This window comes from Cyphellophora attinorum (assembly GCF_001299255.1).
Source record: "Cyphellophora attinorum strain CBS 131958 chromosome Unknown Contig2, whole genome shotgun sequence".
NCBI lineage: Eukaryota > Fungi > Ascomycota > Eurotiomycetes > Chaetothyriales > Cyphellophoraceae > Cyphellophora > Cyphellophora attinorum.
Window position 1 is genome coordinate 1,386,507 of NW_017253230.1, and position 26,491 is coordinate 1,412,997.

The 26,491-nt window shown below is 49.8% G+C and overlaps 10 protein-coding genes across 10 annotated transcripts; 2 read left to right on the forward strand and 8 right to left on the reverse strand.

Moving 5' to 3' along the window:
* Positions 1-1,636: 1,636 nt before the first annotated feature.
* Positions 1,637-2,470, forward strand: AB675_2827 (uncharacterized protein; the record flags this gene model as incomplete). Its single annotated transcript, XM_018142829.1, has 1 exon — positions 1,637-2,470. One exon carries the CDS (start codon positions 1,637-1,639, stop codon positions 2,468-2,470), a length of 834 nt encoding a protein of 277 aa, XP_018005069.1.
* A 567-nt stretch (positions 2,471-3,037) lies between these two features.
* Positions 3,038-3,808, reverse strand: AB675_2828 (Eukaryotic translation initiation factor 6; the record flags this gene model as incomplete). Its single annotated transcript, XM_018142830.1, has 1 exon — positions 3,038-3,808. The coding sequence occupies one exon, from the start codon at positions 3,806-3,808 to the stop codon at positions 3,038-3,040; it is 771 nt and encodes a 256-aa protein (XP_018005072.1).
* A 560-nt stretch (positions 3,809-4,368) lies between these two features.
* Positions 4,369-6,975, reverse strand: AB675_2829 (uncharacterized protein; the record flags this gene model as incomplete). Its single annotated transcript, XM_018142831.1, has 1 exon — positions 4,369-6,975. The coding sequence occupies one exon, from the start codon at positions 6,973-6,975 to the stop codon at positions 4,369-4,371; it is 2,607 nt and encodes an 868-aa protein (XP_018004994.1).
* A 3,804-nt stretch (positions 6,976-10,779) lies between these two features.
* On the reverse strand, positions 10,780-14,094 carry AB675_2830 (uncharacterized protein; the record flags this gene model as incomplete). The annotated part of the gene is made up of 6 exons (XM_018142833.1): positions 10,780-11,013; positions 11,254-11,454; positions 11,529-12,240; positions 12,306-12,758; positions 13,035-13,699; positions 13,744-14,094. 6 exons carry the CDS (start codon positions 14,092-14,094, stop codon positions 10,780-10,782), a joined length of 2,616 nt encoding a protein of 871 aa, XP_018004862.1.
* Positions 14,095-14,931: 837 nt separating this feature from the next.
* Positions 14,932-16,500, reverse strand: AB675_2831 (uncharacterized protein; the record flags this gene model as incomplete). The annotated part of the gene is made up of 1 exon (XM_018142834.1): positions 14,932-16,500. The coding sequence occupies one exon, from the start codon at positions 16,498-16,500 to the stop codon at positions 14,932-14,934; it is 1,569 nt and encodes a 522-aa protein (XP_018004941.1).
* A 1,697-nt stretch (positions 16,501-18,197) lies between these two features.
* AB675_2832 (uncharacterized protein) lies at positions 18,198-18,897 on the reverse strand (the record flags this gene model as incomplete). Its single annotated transcript, XM_018142835.1, has 2 exons — positions 18,198-18,477; positions 18,533-18,897. 2 exons carry the CDS (start codon positions 18,895-18,897, stop codon positions 18,198-18,200), a joined length of 645 nt encoding a protein of 214 aa, XP_018005312.1.
* Positions 18,898-20,449: 1,552 nt separating this feature from the next.
* AB675_2833 (uncharacterized protein) lies at positions 20,450-20,980 on the reverse strand (the record flags this gene model as incomplete). The annotated part of the gene is made up of 1 exon (XM_018142836.1): positions 20,450-20,980. One exon carries the CDS (start codon positions 20,978-20,980, stop codon positions 20,450-20,452), a length of 531 nt encoding a protein of 176 aa, XP_018004790.1.
* An 830-nt stretch (positions 20,981-21,810) lies between these two features.
* Positions 21,811-22,344, forward strand: AB675_2834 (uncharacterized protein; the record flags this gene model as incomplete). The annotated part of the gene is made up of 1 exon (XM_018142837.1): positions 21,811-22,344. One exon carries the CDS (start codon positions 21,811-21,813, stop codon positions 22,342-22,344), a length of 534 nt encoding a protein of 177 aa, XP_018005166.1.
* Positions 22,345-23,009: 665 nt separating this feature from the next.
* On the reverse strand, positions 23,010-24,737 carry AB675_2835 (D-2-hydroxyacid dehydrogenase; the record flags this gene model as incomplete). The annotated part of the gene is made up of 3 exons (XM_018142838.1): positions 23,010-23,973; positions 24,121-24,190; positions 24,554-24,737. The coding sequence occupies 3 exons, from the start codon at positions 24,735-24,737 to the stop codon at positions 23,010-23,012; spliced, it is 1,218 nt and encodes a 405-aa protein (XP_018005236.1).
* Positions 24,738-25,564: 827 nt separating this feature from the next.
* Positions 25,565-26,446, reverse strand: AB675_2836 (uncharacterized protein; the record flags this gene model as incomplete). The annotated part of the gene is made up of 1 exon (XM_018142839.1): positions 25,565-26,446. The coding sequence occupies one exon, from the start codon at positions 26,444-26,446 to the stop codon at positions 25,565-25,567; it is 882 nt and encodes a 293-aa protein (XP_018005018.1).
* Between the last annotated feature and the right edge of the window lie 45 nt (positions 26,447-26,491).

Sequence of the window (26,491 nt, forward strand, 5' to 3'; positions counted from 1 at the left end):
GGACCCTTTTCCTGCTGCAGTCAGGCTCGATCGAGTCGAGTAGAGCTGGTCTCGCGTCGAGGAGTAGAACTTTCGAACACCTCTTGAAATTGCGTCTGCTGCTGCTTTGAACACGCTGGCTCAGCAAGCCGGAGCATGGAGTGTGTCACGGTAGGAGAACACTCGACGGATATGTATACAGAGTCTATCGACGGCGTGGTCGGCAGTGTACGTTTCAGCGCTCGCTATGGAGTCGCGAGAGCGCCCATACTTGACAATGGCAGACGATGATAATTGCAGTACCACGTGTTCCCAGGCGACTGCGTTGCTGTCCCATCTCAGGATCGCCTCAATGCAACGCTGGTATAGATAGATCCATGAAGCAAAGGCCAATCCGGTGAGATGCGCAGGCTAAGGGCCAACTGACACGAGACCAAGCACGAAAACACTGTTCTCGCGGTTCTTGCGATTGACTGGACATGTTAAATCCGTTGAATCAGTCATGCTTGTTCCGTCGTGCCACACGGGACCAACCTGTTCGTCACCCAATTCTGCGGGAGAAGACGGTGAAGGAGACAGAGGCAATACTTGGCGCTCAATTTGGCAGGATATAAGACGTCAGAAAGTTGCGTCCGGCTCACCTTGCAGATTGCTGCAGTCCAGCTCACCTTCCACGTTCAGACCTACCTTGACTTAGCTTTGCTCGAGCTAGTCACCATCCGTTGCCATTCAACCCACTGGAATGCGTGAGTGGAACGAATGTTGACAACGCTGGCAAAGATGGTCGCTACAGATCAGGCAAAAAAAGGCGCCGCGAAAACATGCCCAGAAAGATTTGCAAGCTGTTCGTGTTTCAGAACTGACAGATGATGTTTAAGCGAACCATGACATGCCAGTTCAGCCTTGCTCTTGTTAATGGAAGCCATCAGCCCTCTTGAGGTCCTGCAGTGTGGCTCGAAACTTGGAACGATCAGCATGAGCGTTTTGGTCTCATGTACCGTCACGATGTGAAGAAAGGCATCTTCATCCTTGATGTCTTTGCAAAAGCTTCCAAGCTTATAAGTAGCGGACCAGCAAAATGAATGGAAACTGTTCGACATCTTCATCTTGCACTCAAGGCTGGACATCATCACCTAATTCTCGCGGATCAACCGATATCATCTTTGCATCCTTTACAGTTCTGTTTTTGTGCAGCTGGTCTTGTGCATGCTGCAACATACCAGCGCCAAAGGAGCCCTTTCGGCGACATCTTCTGAGAAAATTGTGGCTGACAGGAATAAGTATCGTCGGTCCAGAATTCTTGCTGTACATCTCCGCGACACAATGGCTCTCAGCACGCAAATCTGTCACAGCTTTCCAGACTCTTGGCTATAATCGATGGACTCTCAAGCACGCATTCCTCGCTGATATGGGTGGCTTTCGTCTCAAAACACCAGGAGCTGAAAGCTTTCCACTCAGTGCATCATCCTTGTTCTATCTGGTCAGTGAAGGATATCTCCACAACCAACAGATCGAGACTCTTTTGATGATTGACACGGCAAACATCGAGGATCGTAACAAGACAGATTCTTGCGCCAGGGTTCTTGCTTTGATACAGACAGTATGGTTTGCTTGCGATGCGGTAGGACGATATGCTCAAGGTCTTGTTGTAACAACAATGGAATTGACTGTCCTTGGCTTTCTGGCACCTACACTGGTCACCTATCTCTGCTGGTGGCATAAGCCACGAGACGTCATGACCGCTCAAACAATATACGTCGATACGTCAGTGGAAGATGTTTTTAGTCGCGCTGGATTACCTGTCTCGACAGAATGGTACAAGAGTCCTTTGGATTTCATTGAGAGATCAGAACACCACGGATCGATACTCTTCAGGTATTGGATCAACATCCTGGCCCGTGTCAAACGTCCAATTGGCAATGAGAATATCAAGTACATCAGTGTCGAGCAAAGGCGTAGTGATAATGATATTCAAAATATGGAGACGAAATGGGGTTTTCTCGAAGTCATCCCAACAATTCCTTACCTGGCAATCAACTTTGCGGCTTGGAATTCACACTTGCCTACCAATGCAGAGCTTTGGATGTGGCGAGCGGCTTCAATAGCAATGGCAGCAACGTTCATGATGGGAGCTCTGATAGAAGGCGCGATGTTATATTTACTGCCTCACCAGCATGAAAGGGACCTTCTACAAAGATATCGAGACGAAGTGAGCCAACCTCCGACCCATCGCGGCGACCAACGCAATGAATATACAACATTCACGATCCGAGTCAGGAAACTCGTGCAAAGATTGCGAAACAATTCAGCTGTGGACGATCCGAATCTTGATGTACCTCTACGATTACTCATTCCGGCCACGCTCTTTGCGGCCATCTATTTGATCAGCCGCCTGTACGTCTTGATTGAAGATGTTATCTCGTTCCGATCGATGCCAGGATCTGTGTATGCGGCAGTGCAATGGTCGGACTACTTCCCCCATATCAGTTGAGCGGCTTACTGGTTTACCTTTCGGGAGTCCGTAGTTGAGATTCGGCAAACCAGTCCGGCGAAAACACGAGATCAGAGACCGCCGAAGGAGAAAGTACTTACGTGTCGTGCTTCATCTGTGTATTCAATGACCTTGCTCTAGCTTGAGTGTAACAAACAGCTCAGAGAGGTGAGTCAAGACGGAGATGATGAGTTCGACGCAGATTCATAACCACTTGGTATGTACTGTGCGCCAAGAGCAGCTGGCTTTTTTATCACGTCTACGTGATATGCTCCGGCTTCTATGATCAAGTCCTTCAAGCACGTCCAGTGCTCAACGAGCTCAATGACTAGTGCAAGACCAGCTGGTCCTCTTGACGTGCAGATCCAGCTTGGGTAACACTGCCTATCGCGTATCCTTTGACGTCGACAGCCTGAAGTGGCTTGCTCTGAGAAACGTCCTGCCGCCACATTGCTTCGGTGCTGGGGGAACGCAGGAAATCTCTGAGTAAAGGGGGACAGAGCCACCAGTTGGTGAATTCGAGGAAATCATCGAACGACGATGCTGGCGCTGGCCAGCGCAGTCGGATCAGTAAAAGCTCTCGACAATGCCCTCCTTCTTGCCTTGCATCCTCTTCTCGAGATCCGCACCCGCTTCTCCCACGCCCGCGGGCATATTCCCTTCGCCCAACCTGAACACACTCTCTACAACACTCAGTTCGGTCGCCGTCGTGTCCATTCCACATACACCTAGCCAGTCGTTTACAACCATGCCGCCGCCGACGACTGGACTGCCCCGATTGACACTTCCTGCGACCAGCGGCACCTGTAGCAAACTGGACAGCTCATCTTGATCCTGTATGCTCGTCTTGGGATGCACCAGCCCACCTTGATTTGACAGACTCATGTAGCTGCCAGTAAGCACGTTGCCCGCGATCGTCTGCCTGAATACCTCCACACCTAATGTGTCCGCTATAATCTCCTCCGTCTCCCTCTCCAGATCCGGGTGCACCAATGCGACATGATCATTGCTGACAATCACATTGCCCAGCGCCGACAACCGCTCCTCGACCCGCTTGACGGTGACCTTTTCTGGTAAGCTATTCCTCAGATGCTGTAGTTCTTGATCTGTCGTCGTTGTAGGAACCAACAAGCCATTCTTGTTGCCCGCAGTCAGTCGCCCAACGATGCGCGTGCCAGCGATTGTGCAAGGCACAAGTGGGATGAGGTCGGCCAATTCGGCTTCGAAGACGGAGTGGAAGTTGGTTGAGGTGCCGAGGGCGAGGAGGCAGTAGGAGTTGGTGAGGGTCGCGAAAACGCCGATTTCGTGTGAGGCCTCGAAGGAGGCGCGAAGGGCCATGATTGCGGGTTGATATGGAAGGTCGTGCGAGGGTAGGAAGGGTATCGCGGTGAGGAAAAGTAGAGACCGTGGTTGCGCGGTGTGGATGGTGGTCGATGAGGTTGTCGTCAGATGTGTGAAAGAAGAAACTCTTGAGTATGGGCTTTCTGCGCCAGTCGAAAGATATGAAGCGGGCGTTTGTCAGAGTCCTGCAGCGAAGATGGGGGGGTGGTGGCAATCGTTTGATTTTAAGCGTCAGGCACTGATTGCGGCTTGTCAAGCAACGATGGCGGATTGTGGATTTGCGGCAGCAGTCCAACGAGTTTGAGTCACAGCGGGTTCTTTTTACTGGGCTAGATGCCTGTTATGAATCAGAGAGATTTTCGTGGTCGAGTGTCGAGTCACCAACCGACACCAAAAATCCCAGCGGGGCACGTCATTGTCACGTGCTACACATATCTGCGATTTACCAGATGCCTAAAGCGGTTGATTGCCAAGGCAGAAGCATTTCCAGGTGGTCAATATCTCAAGCTGGTGTTCCATCTAAGATTGTGGTGAGGACAAGGACGACGCTGGTCTCATTAATGCCTATCCTCCGGCGGCGCCGGACTCGTCGCCTTACTGCCCTGCCCGAACCGCCCTCCCAGCCCCAAGCCCCCAAGATCCCGCTTGAAGAACTTCCCAATATTCTTCAGATTCTCGTTCAGCTTCCCCTGCCCATCAGCGCCGTCCATAGGATTACCCATGCCCGCCGTACCTCCTGGTGGACTCTGCGCAGCCATTGGCGTCCCGATACTTGGAGTCGAGAAGCGATCCATGATTGCGTTTCCAAGCCCGGAGGCATCGAACTTCATGTTCGCGGGCAGATTTGCTGTGCTCAGTGATTGAGCCGCGCTGTTGCCGAGGGCAGAAAGGTTCTGCAGGGCGACATTTGCACCAGCTGTTGTCGCTGAAGCGGCAGTCGTGTTTGTACTGGCGAGAATGAGTGGTGTGAGCAAGGTCGACTTCTCGGTAAGGCTGTCCTTGTACCGCGGACTGAACTTGTGCATCTGATACAGCTCAATCAGCTGAGTCTGTTCTTGTCGTCGTAAGCCCTTCATGTCCAGTATTTTGCGGAAGTTGCTTTCGGACAAATCGGCGATGTGGATGAGGTATGCTTGGACGAGTGCTTCGGGCGGTTGTGGGCGGACTTGGAGGGTCTTGAGCAGAGGCTCGATCCGGCCGAAGGAGTTGGTGACACGCTTGAGGAAAGACGCTGGCGGAGGATCGCCAGGCAGGATGGAGGATAACGTGCTCCGGAATTCGTGCAGGTCGAGCAGCATTTGCTCGGCGCCACCTTCTGAGATTGGTCGACAAAGTACGATCTGTGCCAGATATGTGCTGGAAAGGAGCTCGACGAGATTGTCAGCAAAAGCGCGTGAGTACTGCGGTTTGTGAATCATGTCGAGGATCGAAGCTGATTTCGACCGGATAGCTTGCTGCAAAGGCGCCATGAAGGAGGATTTGTCTGCTGCAGTCTCGATCCTTGCCCAACCAGTATTGCGCATTTCTCGCCATGACGGCTCGAGAGCCACTTCGACGATTCTCACCAACGCCCGCACGGACGCAGAAGCGATGCCCATGAATGCATCTGCTTGAGATGACAAGTCGACAGACTCCTTCAATGCCTCGTCTATCCTCGACTGGATTTTGTCGGACAGACTCTGTGTGGTGTTGTAGCAGTAGTCCGCCGTGTTCAGCACTGTGATGATGTCTTCCAAGCTCGGTGTCCGTGAAGGCGTTCCGCCTGTTGGCTTCTCTTGCAGACATGATAACAGCACCTGCTCCGCATAAAGGTTGAGGAACCGCGCAAATACTTTCGAGAGGTCCAGAAGTGATTGTCCTGTCGACAGCTTCGCGCACTGTTGCAGACTCAACCTGTAGAAGTTGAACAGCTCCGAAGCCGAATGAACCACCATCTGACTGCTGAAGTCTTCTTCAGGAGGCCTCACCGGCCTGGCTCTGTATTGTGGCAACAGATTCGCCAACTCCTTCTCTTGTGCATCTACCCACAAGCCCAGGTACGGCTCGAAGACTGCCGATATCAAATGATTCCCCAACGCCCCTTGTCCGCCGTCAGCACTGACTGTAGTATCGAGGCTCGTCCTGCTTTCGGCTATCGAGAACCTCCTTTCCAGGCTCTGCTCAAAATCCAACGTCTGCTGCAAAGCACTCAACAGCAGATTCACATCCACACCCTGACCACCCCTTGTCATTCTCCCCAACACGCCCTTATAGTCCTCCCTCGTCCCCTCGGCAAAATTCTCCGCCAACTTCTCACCCACCCTCCACCCCTGCGGAAAGATCCCAGACCACACATCCTCCCACCCCTTCACCATCTTCCTCCACCACGCATACCTCCTATCCACATTATCCAGCCCACCCGCCTCCCCATCCCCCCTGAAAATCCCTCTATACCCCCTCAACTCCGCATTCACATACCAATTCACCAACCTCGCCCTCGCCTCCGGCCCCAACACCTCAACCACCTCACACCCCTCCCTCAACACCCCCGCCTTCGCCACCACCTCATCCCGACTCCACGCCAGCTCAAAATCCTCCCGCACCTGCTCTTCCACCTCCCCCCTCAACACCCCCACCTCCTTACTCAACAACGCGATCTGATCCACACTCCTAAAGCCCCTAAAATGCTCCTCCAACTGCACCACCGCCCCCAATAACCTCGCCGCCTCGCCATACTGCCGTCCCTTGACCACCACCCCGCGCAGCTGCGCAAACGCCGTAGACAGCATCTGCAGCCGCTTCAGCGTCGTCATGCTATGCACCAGATTCTTCTTCGTGGTGTCCAGAGCCTTGATCTCAGCCGTCATAGACGTGATGTTCTGCTGCGTAGCGAGCGCTTTGGCTCGTAAGGAGTCGATGCGGGAGAGGAGGGAGCCTAGTTCGGCGCGGGAGGTTTGCAGGCCGGATAGACATTCTGCGTGGGAGCAGGATTGGGTTGTTGTGAGGTGTTTGATTTGGGAGGAGAGGTGGGTTTCGTGGGTTTGCAGGGCGGAGAGGGTGGGTGTGACGCGGGAGAGGCTTGAGGGGTGCGAGAAGATGGTGTTGAGGTGGTCAATGGGGTCGTAGTCTGGGGAGGAGAGGGGGTCGGTGGCGGCGCCGTTGGGGAGGGAGGAGAGGGTTGTCATAGTTATTGGGAAAGGCGCCGATGCGCCGGGTCGCCTGCGGGCTATACACAGAAGGATTGAAGCATGTTTCGTACGGGGCAGGTAGTTGTATCGGTTGCCCTGAGGTCCATAGGGAAGTGATCATATTTGGACGAGATGACTAAGGGCCGCCCTATTCGACGCCCCAACGCCCTATTACTAGGCCAGATCTGGAGGTACAACCGCGAGCAGATTTCTTAGTAATCTTGGTACAAATTTACTCTCTGATATGCCTCCGTGACTAATCAGACCACCTCGTTATTACTAATCTCTAATATTATTAACCAGTCTTACAAAGTCTTAGCATTTATAGTGTTAGATACACAATAATTAAACAAGCAGTATAGACTTATAAGAGCTATATCTTTTTAATATATACTTTGATTAACCTGTTAAGTAGCTATATAGAACTATCTTTTATAGCACTATCTAAATATCTAGAAGTTAAAGCTATATAATATCTTTTTATTAAGCTAATTTAAAATATTCATAACCCACTATATCTAAGAATCAAGATCTTACTATATTACTAATATACACAGTAATTTATAAATATTAGTGTAGTACCTAGTTTAGCAAGCTTATATCTCTTAAGCCAGCTAATTATACTATATCAGAAGATAATAAGATCTTTATCACTATTAATACTATATATTAGTATCTTAATTAGTATAGTATTATATTTAGTACTTACTTTATTAGACTATTACACTATTACTACTATCTTAATAACAGAAGTCTTTAGAATACTATATTTAGCTATATTCTTTATAATATATAGACTTATAACTACTATAAGCTTGAGTTTAAGGTCTCTATTAATAAGGATACTAGGGAATATATATTAAAGTATTAACAAGATATCTATAACTATAAGTTTAGCTATATAATATAGTATTAACTATTTACTATAAGATTTTATCTAGAGATTCTTATTAGTGATTAGATAAGGAACTATTAAGACTATATAGATTATATTATACTAGAGAACCTATTTATATAGACTGTTTTAAAGGCTAAGATTAAGTATTATTATTCTATGATTTAGACTATATAGAACTATTAAATTATATATCTATCTTAATTAATAGTAAAGTACTCACTTAACCTAGATAACTCAAGCCTACTAATATTAGTAAAAGAGTATTATAACACTAGTTAAGATCTATATCTATTAGTAAAAGACTTAAAAAGTATTAATAGATTATGATATACACTAAAAGATACTAGATTTAAGTATAGTATTATATTTAATAAGCCTAATTAGAATCTTAGTAGTAAGTATATTAAAAAGATAAAGTAAATTATATTCTAGTATATTATAATAGTGCTATTTATCTATTAATTTATATTAATATTTCTTATTATAGTTAATATAATATTTAATATAAATAAGCACTATATACTACTATTATTAGTTATTACTATTAATAATAAGAGTAAGCTATTTCTAATTATATTTAGCTATATTCTTAATAAATATAAGAAGTGCTTTAAGGTCTTTTTTAAGGTGCTCTAAATTAATATCTTTAATATAAATAACTACCCTGAGCCTAGTGTTTATATAACTAATAAGATAGCAGATATAGTTACTACTATAATAGATAGTACTATTAATAATAGTTATAGTTTTAACTATATAATTAATATATAGAATAGGCTATAGAGTAAGAACTTTACCATTAATATATAGATAAGGAGATATATAGTAAAAAGAAGCCTAATAAGGATAATCTACTATCTATTAAGACCCTTATATAGATATATATTTAGATTAATATAGAAGATATAATTAGTGCTATAAAGATGACTCTTTATAGCTAAATCACTACTAAAGAATAGGCTTATATTAAGAAGAATTAGACTTTAATTAAGACTCTATTTATAATTATTTATATATATTACTATCTAAATCTTAGTATAGAGTCTATATAAATATAAGTGTTATTTTACTAGATAGTCTACTAGATAATAGAAGACTAGGATAGTCTTAAGGTATTAATAAAGAGTCTCACTACTATAATAAAGTATAGATATCTAGAGCTTATTAAGTCTAAAGACTATATAATATATTACTAGTTTATAGCCTTAGATAAGAAGTTATTTCTTAATATCTAACACTATATATTAATTAAGGTTATTATGAAGATACTAAAGATATAGAAGTATCTTAAGAATCACTAATATAAGACTGAAATAGAGGTTAATAGTATTAATTATAGCTATAATTTATAGTAGTACTATACTCTTCTTTATTACTATCTACTACTACTATATCTTATTAAGAATTATTAGATTCTACTAGATTTAATTTATTCATAATAGTATATTCAAGATCTATATATATCTTATAAATAGGTGTCTTCTTAGAGTCTTACTATATATAAAGCACTTATTATCTTACTAAGCTAACTTATAGTAGAAGAGAAGCTATAAAAGTATATAACTTTATATATAGAACTAATTAAGAAACAGTCTATTAGAAATCTTAATAATATACTAAATATAGCACTTAATACTATTCTCTACTATAGCACTAATTAGTAAGACTTTAATACTCTACTAGCCCTTCTTCCTAATATTAAGTCTAAGTAAAGCTATAAATAGAAAAAGAAGACTATTAAATTATAAAAACTTATAGATAAAGAGATAGATAATAATACTAGAAAATAGTAGACTAAAGTAGTAAAGAAAGTTATAAGAGATAATAAGGTTACTATAAAATATACTAAAGATATAGTATTAATAGCTACCTTATTAAAATAGATAGCTATTAATACTATATCTACTACTACTATAAATAGAGTGTTAGTGAATATCTCTATAGAAGAGATAGTAGTTAATACTCTATCTAATATTAATATATAGTCTAAATTATTATCACTATTACTAGTAAATTAATAAGTTACTACTATAATACTATTACTAGACTAATTATTTAATCCTTTATAGACTAACTTTAAACTATTACTATTAATAATATCTTTATAAGCTAGTACTAAGAAGTATTACTAATATATTATAATTATTAATTTAGTAAGAAACTATAAGAATCTACTATATAGTGATAAACTTGATTTATAAGAGATAATCACTTTTAAAAAGCACTGATAAGGCTATATTATAACTAATTTGAATAAGCTTTATAAGAAGATATTATATAGACTTAATAATAGGCTATTTTAATAGTATGCTTTACAGTATATTTAGAATAGTAAGAGATAGTCTTATATATTAATAAATAGATATACTACACTATCTACAAGTTAAATATAGTTAAATAGCTTATAAACACTATAAAAGTGTGTGTTAAGACTAATTCTTAACCTTATTACTGTAGTAGTTAAAGTGACTATAGTGGTGATGAGGTGTAGATTGTGAGAGAATGTAGTGAGCAGATTTGTATAAGAATTGCTAAGAAATCTGCTTGCGGATAGCTTGCTGGATCTGGCCTAAATAGGGCGTTGGGGCGTTGAATAGGGCGGCCCTGGGTCATCTCGTATTTGGAGATTGTTTGGGGTAAGGGCATAAGGCCAAGAATTTCCTCCGGGCGGGCTCCGCGCCTAGAATAGCTTCAGCGGCACCAATATGCTCACTTCCCATCTAAGACCCGACTGAGGCCACTTGCTCTCGCTTCAGCATAACACAGAGGTTCATAGTCTCTCAACAGAGGATTCAGAGCCTCTCATTCTCCTATCAACTCAACCTCACCACCAAACCCCAAATATACACCCTGCTTCAACCTCCCACTCCCACAGCGCCCTCCCGAAAACCCCTAAACACGCCCTAAAATCCTCCCGGACGCGGCATCAACACCCTTCCCAACCCCCCCGAATTCCCCCTCCCATCTCCACCCATCACCCCATTCACATCCCTCTCCTCCTCCCTCTTCTTCCTCTCCTCCTCCTCCACCCGCTTCTTCTCCGCCTTCTTCGCGGCCTTCTGCCGCGTTGAATCCGGCGTGTTGTTGATGAATTGCACCGGAATGGTGCTCTTGACGCCAACAATAGCTGGCTGTTGCTGCTGCTGTTGCAGCGGGCCACCGAGAGGGGAGACCGGAGCAGGAGCCGGAGGCGGAAGAGGAGCGAACGGCGACGGTTGCTGCTGCTGCTGCTGTTGCGGCTGCTGCTGGTACGCGTAAGCAGGAGGCGCGAACGGCCCAGCGAACGGTCCTGGGGGCGGACGAGCACCGAAGGGACCAGGGAAAGGCGAAGCAAGGCCGGGAGACCCAGCAGAGGTAGGTGGACGCGGTCCACCAACAGGAGCAGGAGGATCCTGCTGATGTTGCTGCTGCTGCGGTTGCAGCGGAGAGCCCGCCATGCCTTTTGGCTGCTGGAAGATGAAGCGGCGATCGCTGCCGCCAGGTGTGCTGACCGCACTGCGTGGCGTGGTGGCAGAAGGCGGAAGTGGTGGTGGCGGCATCTGCATCGATTGACGACGCGAGGGAGCAGGTGCAATTGGCTGTACGGCCGCAGAAGAAGGCGTTGTAGGCCCCGGATAGTTAGGTAGGTAGTCTGCACCGAAGGGTCGCCGACCGGTCGGCGGTGTCTTGCGTAAGGTCGTCGACGACCAGTGTTGGTGTCGATTGGCGGTGGAGGATTCGGACGTGAGTATGGTGCTGGAACAGGCGTTCCTCTCTTAAAGGGTCCGTCAGCTCGTTCGCGAGCAATAGTCCTGATGTTCTGTTCAAGTCTGCGTCGATCTGCGCCAGGAGTAGGGTGCATGTTGAGAGCATATGGTGGATACATGTCGCCGGGAGCGAGAGGAATGTAGCGATACGTCGGCTCCCTTTTTTCTTCGCTTCTTACAGCTGTCCATTCCGAGATGTCGGCAAGGATTGATAACGCCCAAGCCTGGTTCTCATCCTCCCCGTGCACATTGCCTTCTTCATCGTTTCGTCTGGTGTTCTTGAGTGGTCTCGGGATCAGGTAGCCTCTGATCTTCTTGAGTTCTTGAATAGCTTCATGGGTCAATGCGGGCAGGGTCTGGGTCTTCTTCCTGGCTTCTTCTGCTTTGCGTTCAGCGTTCTCCTTGGCTAGTGAGTCGCGCATAGGCTGAAATAGATCTTCTTCGAGGACGTCCTTGAGGGCTTCTTCGTCGACAGCTTGCAGGTGTTGGTAGAAGGCCTTCTCATCACTGATAGCCAGCGAGTTGTAGCCGCGTGGACGCTCGATATTGGAATGGTTGTAGTTGGGGAAGTAGTCCTCGTCAGCATCATCGACTGTACGTGCATCGTCGCTGGCCTTGCTATGGCTTGCTTGAGAAGGACAAGATCTCCCGCTGCGCCTCTAATGTGGTCTTCGCGACTGTACTTAATGTGATTCAGGTATTGCATCTCATCGACCTCGATTGCGTTGTCTCTCTGTTTCTCTAGCAGCTGTCGCTTGGCCTCGAATTCCTTGTGAAACAGAGCTTCTCTTTCAGTCCGTTGCGCTGTGAGATTCCTGACAATGGCGTCATATTGAGTCTGTTCCCGGTGGTGATCAGGTTTCCTTAGCAGCCGATTGATGTCGCGTGTTGACAAATCCGTCAGGATATCTGCTTGTTGTTGGTAGACGTGATTGAAGAATTTCTTCAGCTGTTTTTGGCGATCCATTAGCGCCTTGACATAATCTCCCGATGATTGTGGACGATCGTTCTCAGGTTCGGGTTCATTGTTGGGAGCTTCGTCAGGCTGACGGTCGCCTTTGCCATTACCACGTGGACCAAGGTTGCTCCTACCTCTGCCTTTGCCTTTACCACGACGATTCGAGGGACCAGGCGAGCTTGGTGTGCCAGGAGCTGAGGATCGAGTCCGACTACCTCGATCCCTCCCAGAGCTACTAGCGGTAGTTGTTGCTGTAGCGATAACTGAGCCAGTTGCTGCAGCGTCGGACCGAGTGACGCGACGACTCACAGTAGCAGGGACCACAGGAGCTGAATCCTCGGGAGCAGCAGTCTCTGGAGAGGTATCCTCAGGAGCAACATCCTCGGGAGCAGCAACCTCAGGAGCAGCAACCTCAGGAGCAACAACCCCAGGAGCAGTAGCTTCCGGCTTGTACCGAGTGATGCCATCAGCGTGATACTCGAACTTGGCGATCTTGGGATTCAAGCTTCTGTCTTTGTTGATCTGGTGCGTATCGGGCCAATGCCTCAAGTCCTTGTACAGAAAAGTATACTGAGGAGGATAATCGGGTTTGCCTGTTTGGTACTCGTGCTCCACGAGCTGGACGTAGTCTTCAGGCGAGAGTGGCTCGATGTAGCCCTCGTACATTGCATCTGGATCATCATTGGCGGCTGGCCGCTTTGCGTATTCGTCCAGAGTGAGTTTTCGAGGCTTCTCCTTGAGCTTCTGCCGCTTTGGAGGAGGCCACGGGTAAAGATCCTGTATGCTTCGCTTGCGTCCTGCGGTCAACGACCTATCCAGTCTTCGATTGATGCGCTCCTGAAGTGGTCGATAGCCGTCATGACTATTGAGAACATCCTCAAGAGTCGTACGACCGGTCTCTCGGAGATCTGATGTTGGAAATTGATATGCAGGGTGAAACACATCGATCGCCTTGTCGAGAGGCGTTTCGATGAGCTCTCTAAAGGTAGACTCTGCGGAGACGAAGGATTGAGCTGAGGACAAGGGTGAAGATGATCCAGACTCTTCGCCAGGGCCAGCCTGGGATAAAATCATGCCATCTTGCGAAAGTCGTTGACAGATGACATTTTGCTTCCGGAACTGATTTTGTTAGGGTGTGTCGATCGACTAGAAGCTTGATGAACTGCGTGGTGCGAGTTCCGACCGGCGGAATATGGCACTGAACGCTTGTGGTAGAATGCTTTACTTGGACGTTTCTTGGCGAGGAGTTTGGTTGGTAGAGATGGCTGTGCGATCAACGCTTCAGCGATTTGCAAATAGAAATCTTGTAGAATGTTTGGATCGGTGATGGAGAGGTGTTGCAAAGAGATGAAGGAAGCGAGCTCGTCACTGAGCACTCTCTGCTTTTTGATTAATGCAATGGAGGTAGGGGCACTGCTATTGTCTCGCGACCGGGATGAATAGGTGTTCGCAAGCAAACGGGGAGCTCTATTGTGGCCAGCAAAGCGCTGGCCTTGCAAATAGAGCTCCGCCATAGTGAGTGGCTGGGAGTTTCGAGGATGAATAGCTGCAATGAAGTTGACAATAGCATCGCCCGTTTGCAAAATAGAAGATGGCATCAGGTCTCATTTTCTGGGCAATGCTCACTTCGCCGCCTCCCATACTCAATCGAGACTAGCATATGCGCCGGCCCGAAGAAGACGGAGTGCTCTTGCCAAGATGAGTAAGCATCAAATACTCCCTATTCCCATATCCATCCTCGAGTTCATCTGCTGGAATTTGTTGAAAACTTGGTCTATCATTATGTTGCCAGATGAGCAGTGTCACCCCTACGGCCTGAATCATGAAGATCGACGTAGATAGACTGCATTGCGCTCGCTAATGGGCCCGACGCTTGCGCACAGCGGTTCCTAAACTTGGGCCATTCAGTCCACCAAACCAACGACTTCGCAGCGAAAGAACTCGACTTGCCCGCCCGACGTAGAGCGAAGAGAGGACGGTGCCTAGCACGATCAACACGTCTTCTCACTCTATCAAGTAGATATCTGTTGTCAGAACAATAACAAGATCGTAGAAATCGCTCACGCACATTGTCTGGAGAATCATGGATATTATTCTGGCGCACTGTATGACCACATGCTGTCAGCTGCAGTGAATGTGACCACGCATGACGAAGGTCGCGAACGGCCGGCAATCTTTGCTATGAAGCTGCCACAAACAGCCGATGCTTTCAAATGGTCCACCCAACTCCCTCGCTCGAAGAACAGCAAAAGCACGGATTACCACCAAGACCTATGCGGTCAAACAGAAACGCTTTGCAGCACATGCACACGGTACCAGAAGCCGCTGCGTGAAATCTACCCCGGATCACCCTAGTCCCACTGTGTGAAACTCTGACTCAACCGACTGCCAACCGAAAGCGTACTCTGCCGCTTCTCCTTCTCCTTCTTCATACTTTTCCGTTTGCCGTAGCCAACCAGACTCGACCGTTGGCCAGCCGTCATGATGAACGCAGGCAGTATGACGGGCTCATCGATTTCGCGTTCGTGGTCTTCGTCCACAATTGACGGGCCAGGCGAGCCTTGCACACTGCTCATAATCGATCCAGCAGTGCTTGGCCTCCCGCTCCCAGCATCGACGCTCGGCATTGCGCGCCAGTGGCCGGTCTGCGATTCTGAGCGAGAGCGCTGCAAGCGCGATAGTGTTCGTGGTGTGATCGGGTGTCCAGCCAGTGGCGCTGCAGTGACCATGGTGCTGTTCCCGACGGTTTGTGGTGGAGGCTCTGGGGAGCTAGGGCGGAAGAGTGGGTGTATAAGGTCTTGGATCAACATTGAGCTGCGTTTCGTGCCGTCTGGAGTTGGAAGCTTGGGCTCAAAGGCAGGTGCAAGAATCTTTTGATGCGCATGTGAAGACGTCGGTCTTGACGTCGGGCGAGAGAAGTTTGGCGGCGGACTTGAAGGTGGCGAGGAAGTGAAAGGGCGATTGTCCCAGCCCGCGGCCTGTGCTGTATCAGACGAGGCGGCATGCGGTGAGCCTGGCAGGAATGGCCCGTCTAATGCGTTAGCAGGCGATTCAGATCGACTGCCAGGAATTGTTTCTAGGCCACCTCTCGTCCGTACTGTTGGTGAAGAGTTGACAGCGGCACGCATCTCATGGTGCACAGAAGACGTGTCCCAATCGTCGAAGGCACTGTCAATCGAGACTGCCTCTCCAGCAGGATAGGCAGGCATGTCCAGTGAGGACTTAGCGGAGCCTTTGACGAGGCGGATCTTGGACGATGACATGGTGCCGATCTTTGTGGCGGATGATCGACGTGTGCTTGGTATCTGCGAGGTCGGTGTTCGTGGTGGAGAGTTCAACGTGATATCTTGTGAAGGGAAGGATCTGTGAGTCCCACGTGACTGTGTGCGTTGAATGTTTTCCATGGGTAGTGGTGAGATGCCGAAATCTAGGTCCAGTCTGCCTATTGATTGTGTGCGAAGCGCCTTCCTCGTCCATCGACCCAACAGGACATAGAAGGCGATTTGAAGAGCAAGTGTGATGCCCCAGGCAGCATACCAGATGGCGAGTAGTATTATGGGATCATCGTTGATTATAGTCTTTGGGAGGTCATCTTTTCGTATCGTCGCCCACACCAAGACACCGCCAGTCACTGACAACGCGGCGGCCGCAAATCCGGCTCCGGAGCACAGAATCCACCACGAGGCGCGTCTCAAACCTATCGATGCCTTTCTCAACTGCCGCACGTGAAAGATCGCGAAATACAAAAGTCCGATTACAGCAGCAATGCTAGCACCGAACGCGACAAATGACAATGCTTTCAACGCGCCAAGGTCTGGTTCCGAGACAGATGTCGCGAGTATTACGTTGACAACAATGCTGGCAATATCGAAAGCGATTGCGAAACCGCCTATTATCCAGACCGCGAGGGATTGCTCCATCGGAGCAGGCTATGAAGAAAGAACTCAATGAGAGGTAAGACTTGTACTGGACGCGCCGACCATGCGAAGAGGTGGCATATAGATGCTAGAAGGTGGTGAGGTCTGGAAGCCTGGTGAATTGCTTGAGAGATTATTTTGTCGTGTCTGTTGACTATTGGGGTGGGTTGAAGTTGCTGCTGCAGGCTTACTGCAGGACGTTTGGGATATACCTGGCGGTGTCAAGTCTTTGCCCTACAAATCGTAAAAGATCGAGAGCAGATCGGGATGTTAATGGGTCCTTGTAGATGAGACGTCTTGCGAGGTAGTCCAATCAGAGTGGGTCGAAGCTGGGATCTGTGGGGGTATGACGGAAATTTGGCTGCAGTGTACATGCAGTACTTTGCTGCAAGTTTGCAATATGACACGCAGCGACGCTGAAAACGAATGACAACAGGCAAACAATGAAGCAGTGTGTTGTGAGCACAGATCGAAGCAGAGCAAAAGCGAAAGGCGAGCTGGAGGAGGAACCTTTTTCTGCCATAAGTCGCGTTTTGACGCGTCTGTAGGCTCACAGTTTTTGCGGCAGCAAGCCTCACGGCATAACATTTCCTGTAAGCGTAGCCTTTTTGGGACGATCCGGAAGACTGGCGCGTCTGGGTCGTGGTGTTCCAGGGCACACAGGTTGCATGGGTCCAGGGTAAGGCGAGGCGAAAGCCGGATGTGCAAGCCTTTCGTTGTGGTCGTCTCATAACAGGAAAGATGTTCCCACGCAGACGCCATGGGGGTACGGGAGGCGGCAAATTGGGATGCATCCAGCCAAGCGAAAGAACCGGGATATATGTTCGAGAGCGTTTGGTGGAGGTGTTTTGATAGACGGCATCGAGATAGTGGAGGATGCAATCTCGGTCCAAGACACGCCAACAACACGCGACAACAACTTTATCCTGAGGTCATCAATCACAACTGTTCCCGACACGCCGACGGAGGGCTTCACGGGCATACAAGCCAACGTCGCACAAGTTTTTCGTTCAGATGCGAGACCGTTGAAGATGTTCACTGCAAGTCGGGTGAGGTGCCAATGGTTGAAGGTTGTTGTAATTGGTTTTTGGGTGGAGTCAAGGGCACTTCGGTCCACGATACCTATGTATGTCTGCCTGTGTAAGCAATTCGTGGGTGGCGTAGGCGCAAGCTGAAGTTGTCAATTGACAAATGACAGACCTGTCAACATTGTGAGTGAGATGTGTCGGATGCTCGCAGGAGATGTTTGTCCTTCTGATCCTTGGTTCCGAATCCGAAGGCAAGACCGTCCTGAACCCTGTTCTCTTGGCGGAGGCCTCATTGGAGATGCCCTCCGACACAGCACTTTCGAAGAAATTACTTGGAGAAGCAGAGTTCAAATAGAATCAAAGGTTGTCGATGTTTTGCACGCGCATATGCATGTCAACCGTGCATGGCGCAGACAACAGAGTCTTGTGAGATGATCGTCAAGGGTTCATCCCCAGCGACTTCCATAGCGAGTCCCGTGCATCTTTCGGCTATCATGCAGTGACAGATCACGGCCATCTCGCCAAAAGCAGTTTGCTATGCAGTCATGTTTCAAATAATGCGCCTCCGAGACTCGGATCCTGGCACAGCACCGCCAACGCCTACGCTCAAGTACAGTCCATCGTGCCTTCGTTATCGCAAAAGCTGAGAGCTCAGCGGCGAACAAGAGGACGCTACCTCGTTGCCGTCACTTCCTGCTCCATCATCCACACATCTTGCTTGAGTCCGTCCGCACTGCTCAAAGCGTCGATGCTGCCCTCGAGATCCTTGACCACGCTCTCGAGTCCGCCTATCAGCTGCTCCATCTCAGCTCTCTGCTCAGCGATGGTGGCCATCGTCTGTTTATTGTTTTCTTGAGTAACTTTCAGCTTCTCGTCGAGTTCCGTAGACGTCTGCTGGAGGAAGGGAGAGATATGTGCCGCATACAGCTCTCTCGCGGAGAGCGTGTGAAGACTGTACTGTGATCAGCGGTCCATTTTGGGTTGTCCATTGTAGCGGTGCTACTTACGCTCTGGGTGCCTCGTCACCGTCGACTGCTCTGTTCTTCCTCCGCCGTGCATCGTCTATGAGCGCGTCCCATTGGTTGAGTCCTTCCACAACATTGCGCTCTTGCAGGATCTTCTCGAAATCGCGCGTGCATTCTTCCTCGAGTCGCGTGTTGAGCTGTTTCCAAACTCCTTCCAATGCTGTTGGGCAGTATGTGGCCGGTGTTGGAAAGCAGGTCGAGAAATTGGCGTACGAGTTTGCCTTGAGCGAGGACGATAATCCCAGACGGAACACTTCTTGCAGCTTTGTCGCACGCGGCCCCGGTATTGCTGCGACTGGCGCCTCTGGCGCAGGTGATGGTGAATTAGACCCGCGCTGCCCGCTCATGATGTCTAGGCTGTCTCAAGGACCCGTTGTCGTGCTCGCCGTCGCACTCGCGGCGTCTGGGGCTATCAGATCAACGAAAGGCAGCAGGTTACGATTTCGCGGTCAAATAAAGTAGCGCGATCTCAAGTGGCACGCGCAGAAAACATAGAAGCCATACTATGACGATGGATGTCAACATGAGGGGTTAAGGGCTTAACGCCGCCGCCTGCCAAATGATTCACTCAATTTCGAGTCTACTACTGAATTATTGTTTTATCGAATTGTCCAAGATACGAGGACTTTACTCCCTGCCTCTGCTTTAGCATTTGGCTCGTTCCCATAACGCCTTCCCACCGCCATTGCACCTGTTCAGGGACCGCTCCATCAGGTGCCGAAACCTGGCTCGCGGCCCTACAAGGCTTGCAACTCAGCGCATCGGGTATCGGGGTTATCACATCCCAGGAGACTGAGACTGACATTGAGGCGAAGCAAACTCCCCTTGTCGGTCCGTGCTAAGCTATCATGCTGTCTGCGTTGCCTCAGGGCTTGAAAAATTGATAACTTGCAACCTTGAAGCCTGGACTGATGCAGAAGTACTTGCCCTTCGTCGCATCGGTGCCGTATGGCATAGGGTTGACAATAGTGTCCTGAGTCATAATCGATTTTGGTGTGCTCGGACAGCCTCTTGCGCCAAAGGCCCTGATATGTGTCCAGCCAGTTATCTTATTTGCACATTCATTCGAGAAAATCACCATATCTCCGGTAACCGACTGGGCCAAGAACGTGTCGACGGTGATGTCGGTACATTTCGAGGTACTGGTTATGGCGCCTGTTCCCGATGCTGGCTCGCTGCATGTGCCATACCTTCCAAATGTTGCGTCTGGGGTCACATTGCTTCCATGCTCGATACTAGAATTCTTGGCTGTACCATCGGGCCAACTTCCGGGATTGACGTACGCGCAGGTCTTCTCTGGTCCGGTTTGATCTCCATCGAGGTGTTTTCCCGTCAATTGCAGTACGGTGCAGCAGTTCCCTGAAGACCAGCTGCTTGGTAAGGGGCCGTGCCACGAAGTAGCGTCGCCGGATGCCACCATAAGCAGAAAGAGGATCGGAAGCATCATGATTTTGCGCTGTCAAACCGTTGGCAATGTCGGTGTGAGTTGTTCCCAGTCTGGATCAGGTTGTCTGTAAGTTTGACTGCGCAGCGCTGGCAGTGAAGCGAACAGTCTCGCTCAGATGCGGAAGCGGTACGCACAAAGAAAAAGCCATGTGCATTGCTTCATTGTCAGGCTATGCCAGCCAAGACGCGTGTTTCTCGATCTTCATTGTTCAATCTCTATGGAGGCTTCCCGGGCGGCCCGGCTCTCGTCTCGGCGCGAGTCGACTTCTAGTCAAATTCATCGGACCCAGCGGCATATTCAATACTCAGGTGTCTTCGGCGGCTAGGCAACACTACCTCCACAGTACAGGCATTTCGCCGATCGAACGGTCCAACTCTGACAATACCGAAGCCTGCTCCTGGGAGCAGACGCCCAAGCAGATCCAGGTGGTTCGCCTTGATCGAACACGACGATCAGGGCTTGAGATAGAGGAAGCTCTGTACTTTGAAACCCGGGACGATACAAAAGTACTGGCCCTTAGTGATGTCTAGCTTGAAGACTTGCTCAAGATGATAGAGCTGAGTTTGTGCCTTCTCCGTCGGGTCCACCGGGCAGTGAGGCGCTCCAAACACTCTGAGATGCGTCCAGCCAGTCGCTTTTAAACAACCGCCATTGCTGACGACGAAGTCACCTGACGGAGATTGGTCTTGAATGGCGGCCGCACTGATATTCTGGCATGGCGATGGATCGACTGCAGTGGTGACTGTCTTGTACTCGCCAGCAAATACGCCCGAATCTGTGACTTTCCCGTCCTTGAACTTGGGTTTCAGCATCGAGCACGTCTTCTCGGGACCTGTGCCATTCTTGCTACCGACTAATTGATGATAGCTGCAGACGAAATTCACATCCGCCGTTCCGACCGAAGGTCCGTCCCATGGAGCGCTGGCCGTGGCCAAACCGGTCAACGATAGCGCCGTCCAAAAGATTGGTAATATGCCGAGCATCCCAGATCATCCGGCTTTCATTAACACTTAGAAATAGAGATCGCAGGCCGTCAACCTCGGAAAGGACACAGCATGAGTCCAAATCGATGTGGAATGACCATGCTATGACGGAAGGTGCTGTGCAATAGTTCAGCTGAAATCCGACGCAGTCTTTGTCAGGTAAGCCTTCTAGAGTCCACCGCAAGCGTTTCTTTGTGAACCCGAGGCGGGCTTGACCGGAGAGGAGCACAGACCTCTTCCATGTCTTGGCAGAGGCATCCTACATACAGCGGCCACCGAATTGACGACGCGAACGACGAAGCACCGTTACTATCGACGGACATGGCTTTTGAATGGGTGCTACTGCTCGGAACGCAGATTTCGCAATCTTTGCTCCAATCGAAAGAAGCACCACGTTCAGCCATCGCACTGACGGCTCAGACTGTCAGTCAAAGATCTCGGTTCGTCAGAGGACTAGAAGAGTCTGGTGCCGTGATGATCATGCAATTCTGACGATAGGCTACAAGTGAGTGTCGTTCTCCGACCCCTTCACTCACAAGCGTCGCCGAATGAATTCGTGCTTCACCAAGTGACATGATCAGGCGATAGCTTCACAGGCCGCCTGGCAATTTCGCATTAGGCATACAGGCAGCGGCCAGCAGGCATCTGTTTGAATACAAAACCCATGAACACCAACATAGACCACAACATCAACTCCCGATACTTTAAACCACACTAGAGGGCGCCAGACACAACCATCGCATCAGATCACAACAAGCAGAGGCATCCTCGCAGTTCCGAATTGCAACGACAGTAAGGAATCACCACGCATACACGTCTCATCCTCAGAAATGCGTTTCCTCCTGAGCAGAGCCATCGCCTTGGCCATCTCATCTTCCCTGTTCCTCTTCGCTCAGTTGAGCCACGCCCTGCCAGTCCCGACCCAAGTCCTGTCAGTCTCTCCAGTAGTCTCGCACCTCGAAGGACGCCATAACGTTCCCGCCATATCAGCTCTCCTCGCCCCAGTCGAAGCAACAGTCAACGCCACCGACGCCTCTCTCAAACCTCACCACCATCACACACCGCAACACACTCATCACCACGCCCACTTCCACAAACGCCACGACTACACCCTAATGTGTTTCTCCCCGTCCGATCGTACTGACCCCAAATCCCCTAAAATCGACGACGTCCCCCTCGCCCGCCGCTGCACCAGCCGCCCCTACCGGTACAGCTGCGACGCGAATGCCAACCCGGATATCTTAGACGGTGGAAAGACAGACAAGGAGTGCGATCGGTATTGCGAGTGTCGTAACACTGGCGCGAATCCGAAGCCGTACTGTGTTGGGATCCTGGGGTGGAATAGTTACAGCACATGCTTCTGAGGCAGACCGTGGAAGGGAACGGCGATCTGGGCTAGCAGCGGCAATTGCAGCTCGGTAGTTCCCCCTCTGACCACGACACTGTCGCGGTAGAAGTAAAGGGACTTCACACCACTGGCTGCGATGTCTGATCCTGGGTGGTATTGTACCAGACCGGATGACAAGAATGGCAAGGGGCGGCTCACTCCAGACCGGATGACCGGCAAGTGAAGGAAGGATGGTCTCATTGCAGTCCGGTCGACGCTGATGGCTCTTGCCACTCCCAAATGCAATTTGGCCGTCACGGATGGAACTGACGACCAAGCTTGTGCGATTGAAAAGGCCGCAGAGCACGCCGGTTGACAATACCTCTGGTTGCTCGCCACTACTACGTATGAACAACGGTACCAGGATAAAAGCTACGGAACGCGAGGCATGGCCACCATGAACAGACACACTGCAGCAAGTTCTTTAGATGAAATGATCGAAGACTCTGGGACATGTTCAGGCAAGCAAGACGTCCTCAACGAATGCAGACGTGGAACGCGCCATCGCTGATTGCTATTCGAGAATATATTCATCGCCAGATGTGCAATCGACCATGTGTATCTACAGCCCCACTTTCTTGCCAGTTATCTTAGCGCTCTGTCCAGGCTGGCCGCCACACGTCTCTAGTCTAAGGCGTTGCTTCAATACCCCCTACCTCGTGTGACCTCGTTGACCAAACCTCCGCTCGCTCCGCCCAACAACCTCCCAATATTCTCTACCACAATCTCCAAACTCCTGCCTGCGTACTCACGCCCCAACCCGCTGATGTGCGGACTCACGATAGTATTCTTTGCATCCCACAGCTTGCTGTTCTCACCCAGCGGCTCGGGCTCCGTAACATCCAGCGCCGCGCCCTTCAACACGCCTGTATTGAGCGCTTCGATCAGAGCATCCTGCTCGACCATCTTCCCTCGTGCAATATTCACAAAGTAGCACCCCGCGGCATCGATCTCCGGCTTTGTGACATCCGGCTGAGCCGCAGTAGCAGCCTTGACGCCATCCCTCAGGATCTCAAACTCCTCCTTCCCAAACAACCCCGTTGTCGCTGTTGTAAGCGGCAGACTCACCACCACAGCACTCAGCCCACTTCTCAGGAAAGTATGCAGACCGGCCTTCTTGTTCTTCTCTCCTCCACCCTGTCCATCCTCCTCCGAATACCACGCCACCGGCAACGTCCCCTCCCTATCCCCCAGTCCCCACCCCTGCTTCTCACCCACAATCCACCCACCATCCCTCCTCGCCTCACTCGTCTTCCTTGCCCGACTCGTATAAGCATGCACCTTCACCCCCAGTCCCACCAACGCTCTAGCCACCTGCCTTCCAATGCTTCCGTAGCCCGCAATGCCTATAGTCTTGCCAGCCCAATCGCTCATTTTGTGAAAGATCTGTTTGTTGTCGCCCCATTTGTGCTCGCGCTGCCAGTGGTGCACAGTGAAGGTCTCGCGGGTTAGAGCCAGGAGGGATGAGAGGACCCATTCGGTGATGGGCGGGCCGTGAATTCCGGACGACGTTGTGACCGCGATGGAGGAAAGGGATGGGGAGGTCAAGAGCGGTTTGTCGTTTAGGTGATCGATGCCGGCGGAGAAGATGTGTAGGAGGCGAAGTCTGTGAAGAGGCTTTGTCAGTATCCCGATCGTACTTTCTTGTTCACATGACTCAAAGATCGTAAGACGGAAGTGACGGTTGTTTGGCAACCTAGGTAGCACGTGCCGGGCGAGAACAAGTACTGCTAGAAAGGCAGGAGAGACTCACTTCGGCACATCCTCCTTCTTCTCGGGAACGATCCCCAGAGTCACGACAAAGGTCGCTGTCTTCCATGCTTCTGTGCACACGCACACCAGCAAATTAGCATTGTTCTCTTGAAAGCGATCCCAACTCAGTCGTCGACTACCTTGCTCTTCGTCCATGCCGCTGGCTGTGAGACCATTACACCTGCCCCGTCCCCGGCCTCTGCCCGGTCTACATGCGTCGCGCCTGCTCATATGCCTCGATCCTCTGAGCTACAGAACGGTCGTCACGATACACTTCCAACAGCCTGCCTTTGCCCACTCCGCCTTGAAGCAGACCGTAGCGCCCACGAGCTGCATGACCTTTTCACCTCGCGCAGGTGCTCACCCGTTCCTGACCAACCCGCACTCCACCACTCAACACAGACCGAAAAAAAGAAAAGGACCTCATCACTAACCTCGAATCTTATCCTCCGCATCAGCCAGCTTACTCGCCGTCACCCATGTCACCTTCGATATACTCGGAAACTTGCGCTTCAAGATATCGACTTGTGCCGGCATTTCAGGCAACGGAAGCGTCACCAGCAGTTCCAGTTCCTGCTCGCCATTCTGCCTCTCTGGGCTTTCCGGGCCGCCTCCCATGGTCTTTGCTGTGAGTGAACGTGAGCGCCACCCAGAAGTGTCCAGAGAGCCTTGCCTGCAGGATACAGCTATCACTGGACCGTTGACAGACGGCGCTGGTCGAAATGCCAATTCCTTACTTTTGAGATGGGAGGCTCGATTACAGGTTCTGAGTCTGGTCCGGTATTGCTGCACAGGTTCCCTTCAAAACGAGATTGTCGCATTCACTGAATGTACCAACCACGGATGTCAGCAAGCCCAAGTATATGTACGAATCACACCATATTCCGCACCAGCATCGTCATCGTCATCTCGTAATCGTCCGACCTTACCTCCGAGAGCGACGGCTACTGGCATGTCTCTTGGCGGCGCTTTGCCGACGGCAGGCTTGGCAGCAGGACAAGGCAAGTGCTGTTAACGCTTCAAGTTCACAGGACACGATCAACGTGACCACGCGACAGGCGTCTCGCCCAAAATTGGTTGGACGATAGCAAGATATGCGAAGCATATGTACGAAAGCAATGCGTTTGCGTAAAGACACCATACGGGGTGTAAGATTGTACGATTAGCGGCTTTTTGGTCGCGGCCGTTCACACGCGAACGTCTAGTCATCAAACTGTACCGCTACGAACGCTTCCGGCAAAGCAACAACATTCGACTGACGGAAGAAACATGTAGCTGTTCATCTCGACGACCGCGACTCGGACCTCAGGCCTCCTAACTCAGACGCCAAGCCATACATCATAAAGTCGTACAATATGCTGTGCACACATCCCAGGCCTTCGGAGGTGCACATACTCCTTCCACACGCCAGCACCTCATTCAAAGTCATTCTGTTGCTCGCATCATCACGCATCACCGCCCAGCTTCCCAACCGTAACCCACTGCATCACATTCTTCTTATCATCTCTCCTCTCCTGCAGCCCTGTCCAGCCCAGCTTCTCCTCGCCCATGAAGCCAACGCCGCCCTCTCGGATCCAGATGGAGAGCACCGCGCGAATCCACTGCAGCTTTTCCTGGATCTCGTTCGTTCGAACAATCTCTGCCTCGTTGGATCGCAGGCCTTCGCCCCTCATGATGTCCAGCAAGCTCACCGTCATCTGGTCTCTTCTCTCCAGTGCATCTCGAGTCAGGCGGCCGTACTTAGCGACATCGATGGCGTCCTTGGGCTCCAGGTAGATCATATCAATGCAATGTTCGGAAGTCGACCGCACTCCAGTGTCTTGGTAGATGATGAGCTTCGTGTGATCTGGAAAGTTGAACTGCATGGCGCCATTGACGAAGCGCCAAACGCTTACGTTGCCAAGACGTTGGAAGAAATGGATGAAGTGCTCACTGTGCTTGTTCGAGGTGTTATCGTCCACGAGATCATGGTCAGTACCATCCTCGACTTCTCTTTTGTTCATATACCGACCGAGCTTGTCCAGCAGGTTGATCTCTTTGAATCGCTCAAGTTCGCTGCCAACCATTCCCCTTTGGGCGTCTGCGACCGCCTCATTCTGGCTGCTGAACGTTTTGGTATCAAGAAAGAACGTCTGTGATGGCACTTCCAGCTTCTGGATATTGTCGTGGCTCTGCACGTAGAACTCAATGGGCCGAATTCGTTTTCCTTGTGGGACAATCTGCGAGGTCTGGCCCCTAGCACGCTTCACAGCGTGGCTTTTGGCATCACGAATCACGATGCAGCCGCCAGTCTCACTTGGATCGGTCTGCTTCTTGATCATACCCATGGTGCCGTCGGTGAGCAGATATGACATTCCATGTCGGCCTGAATA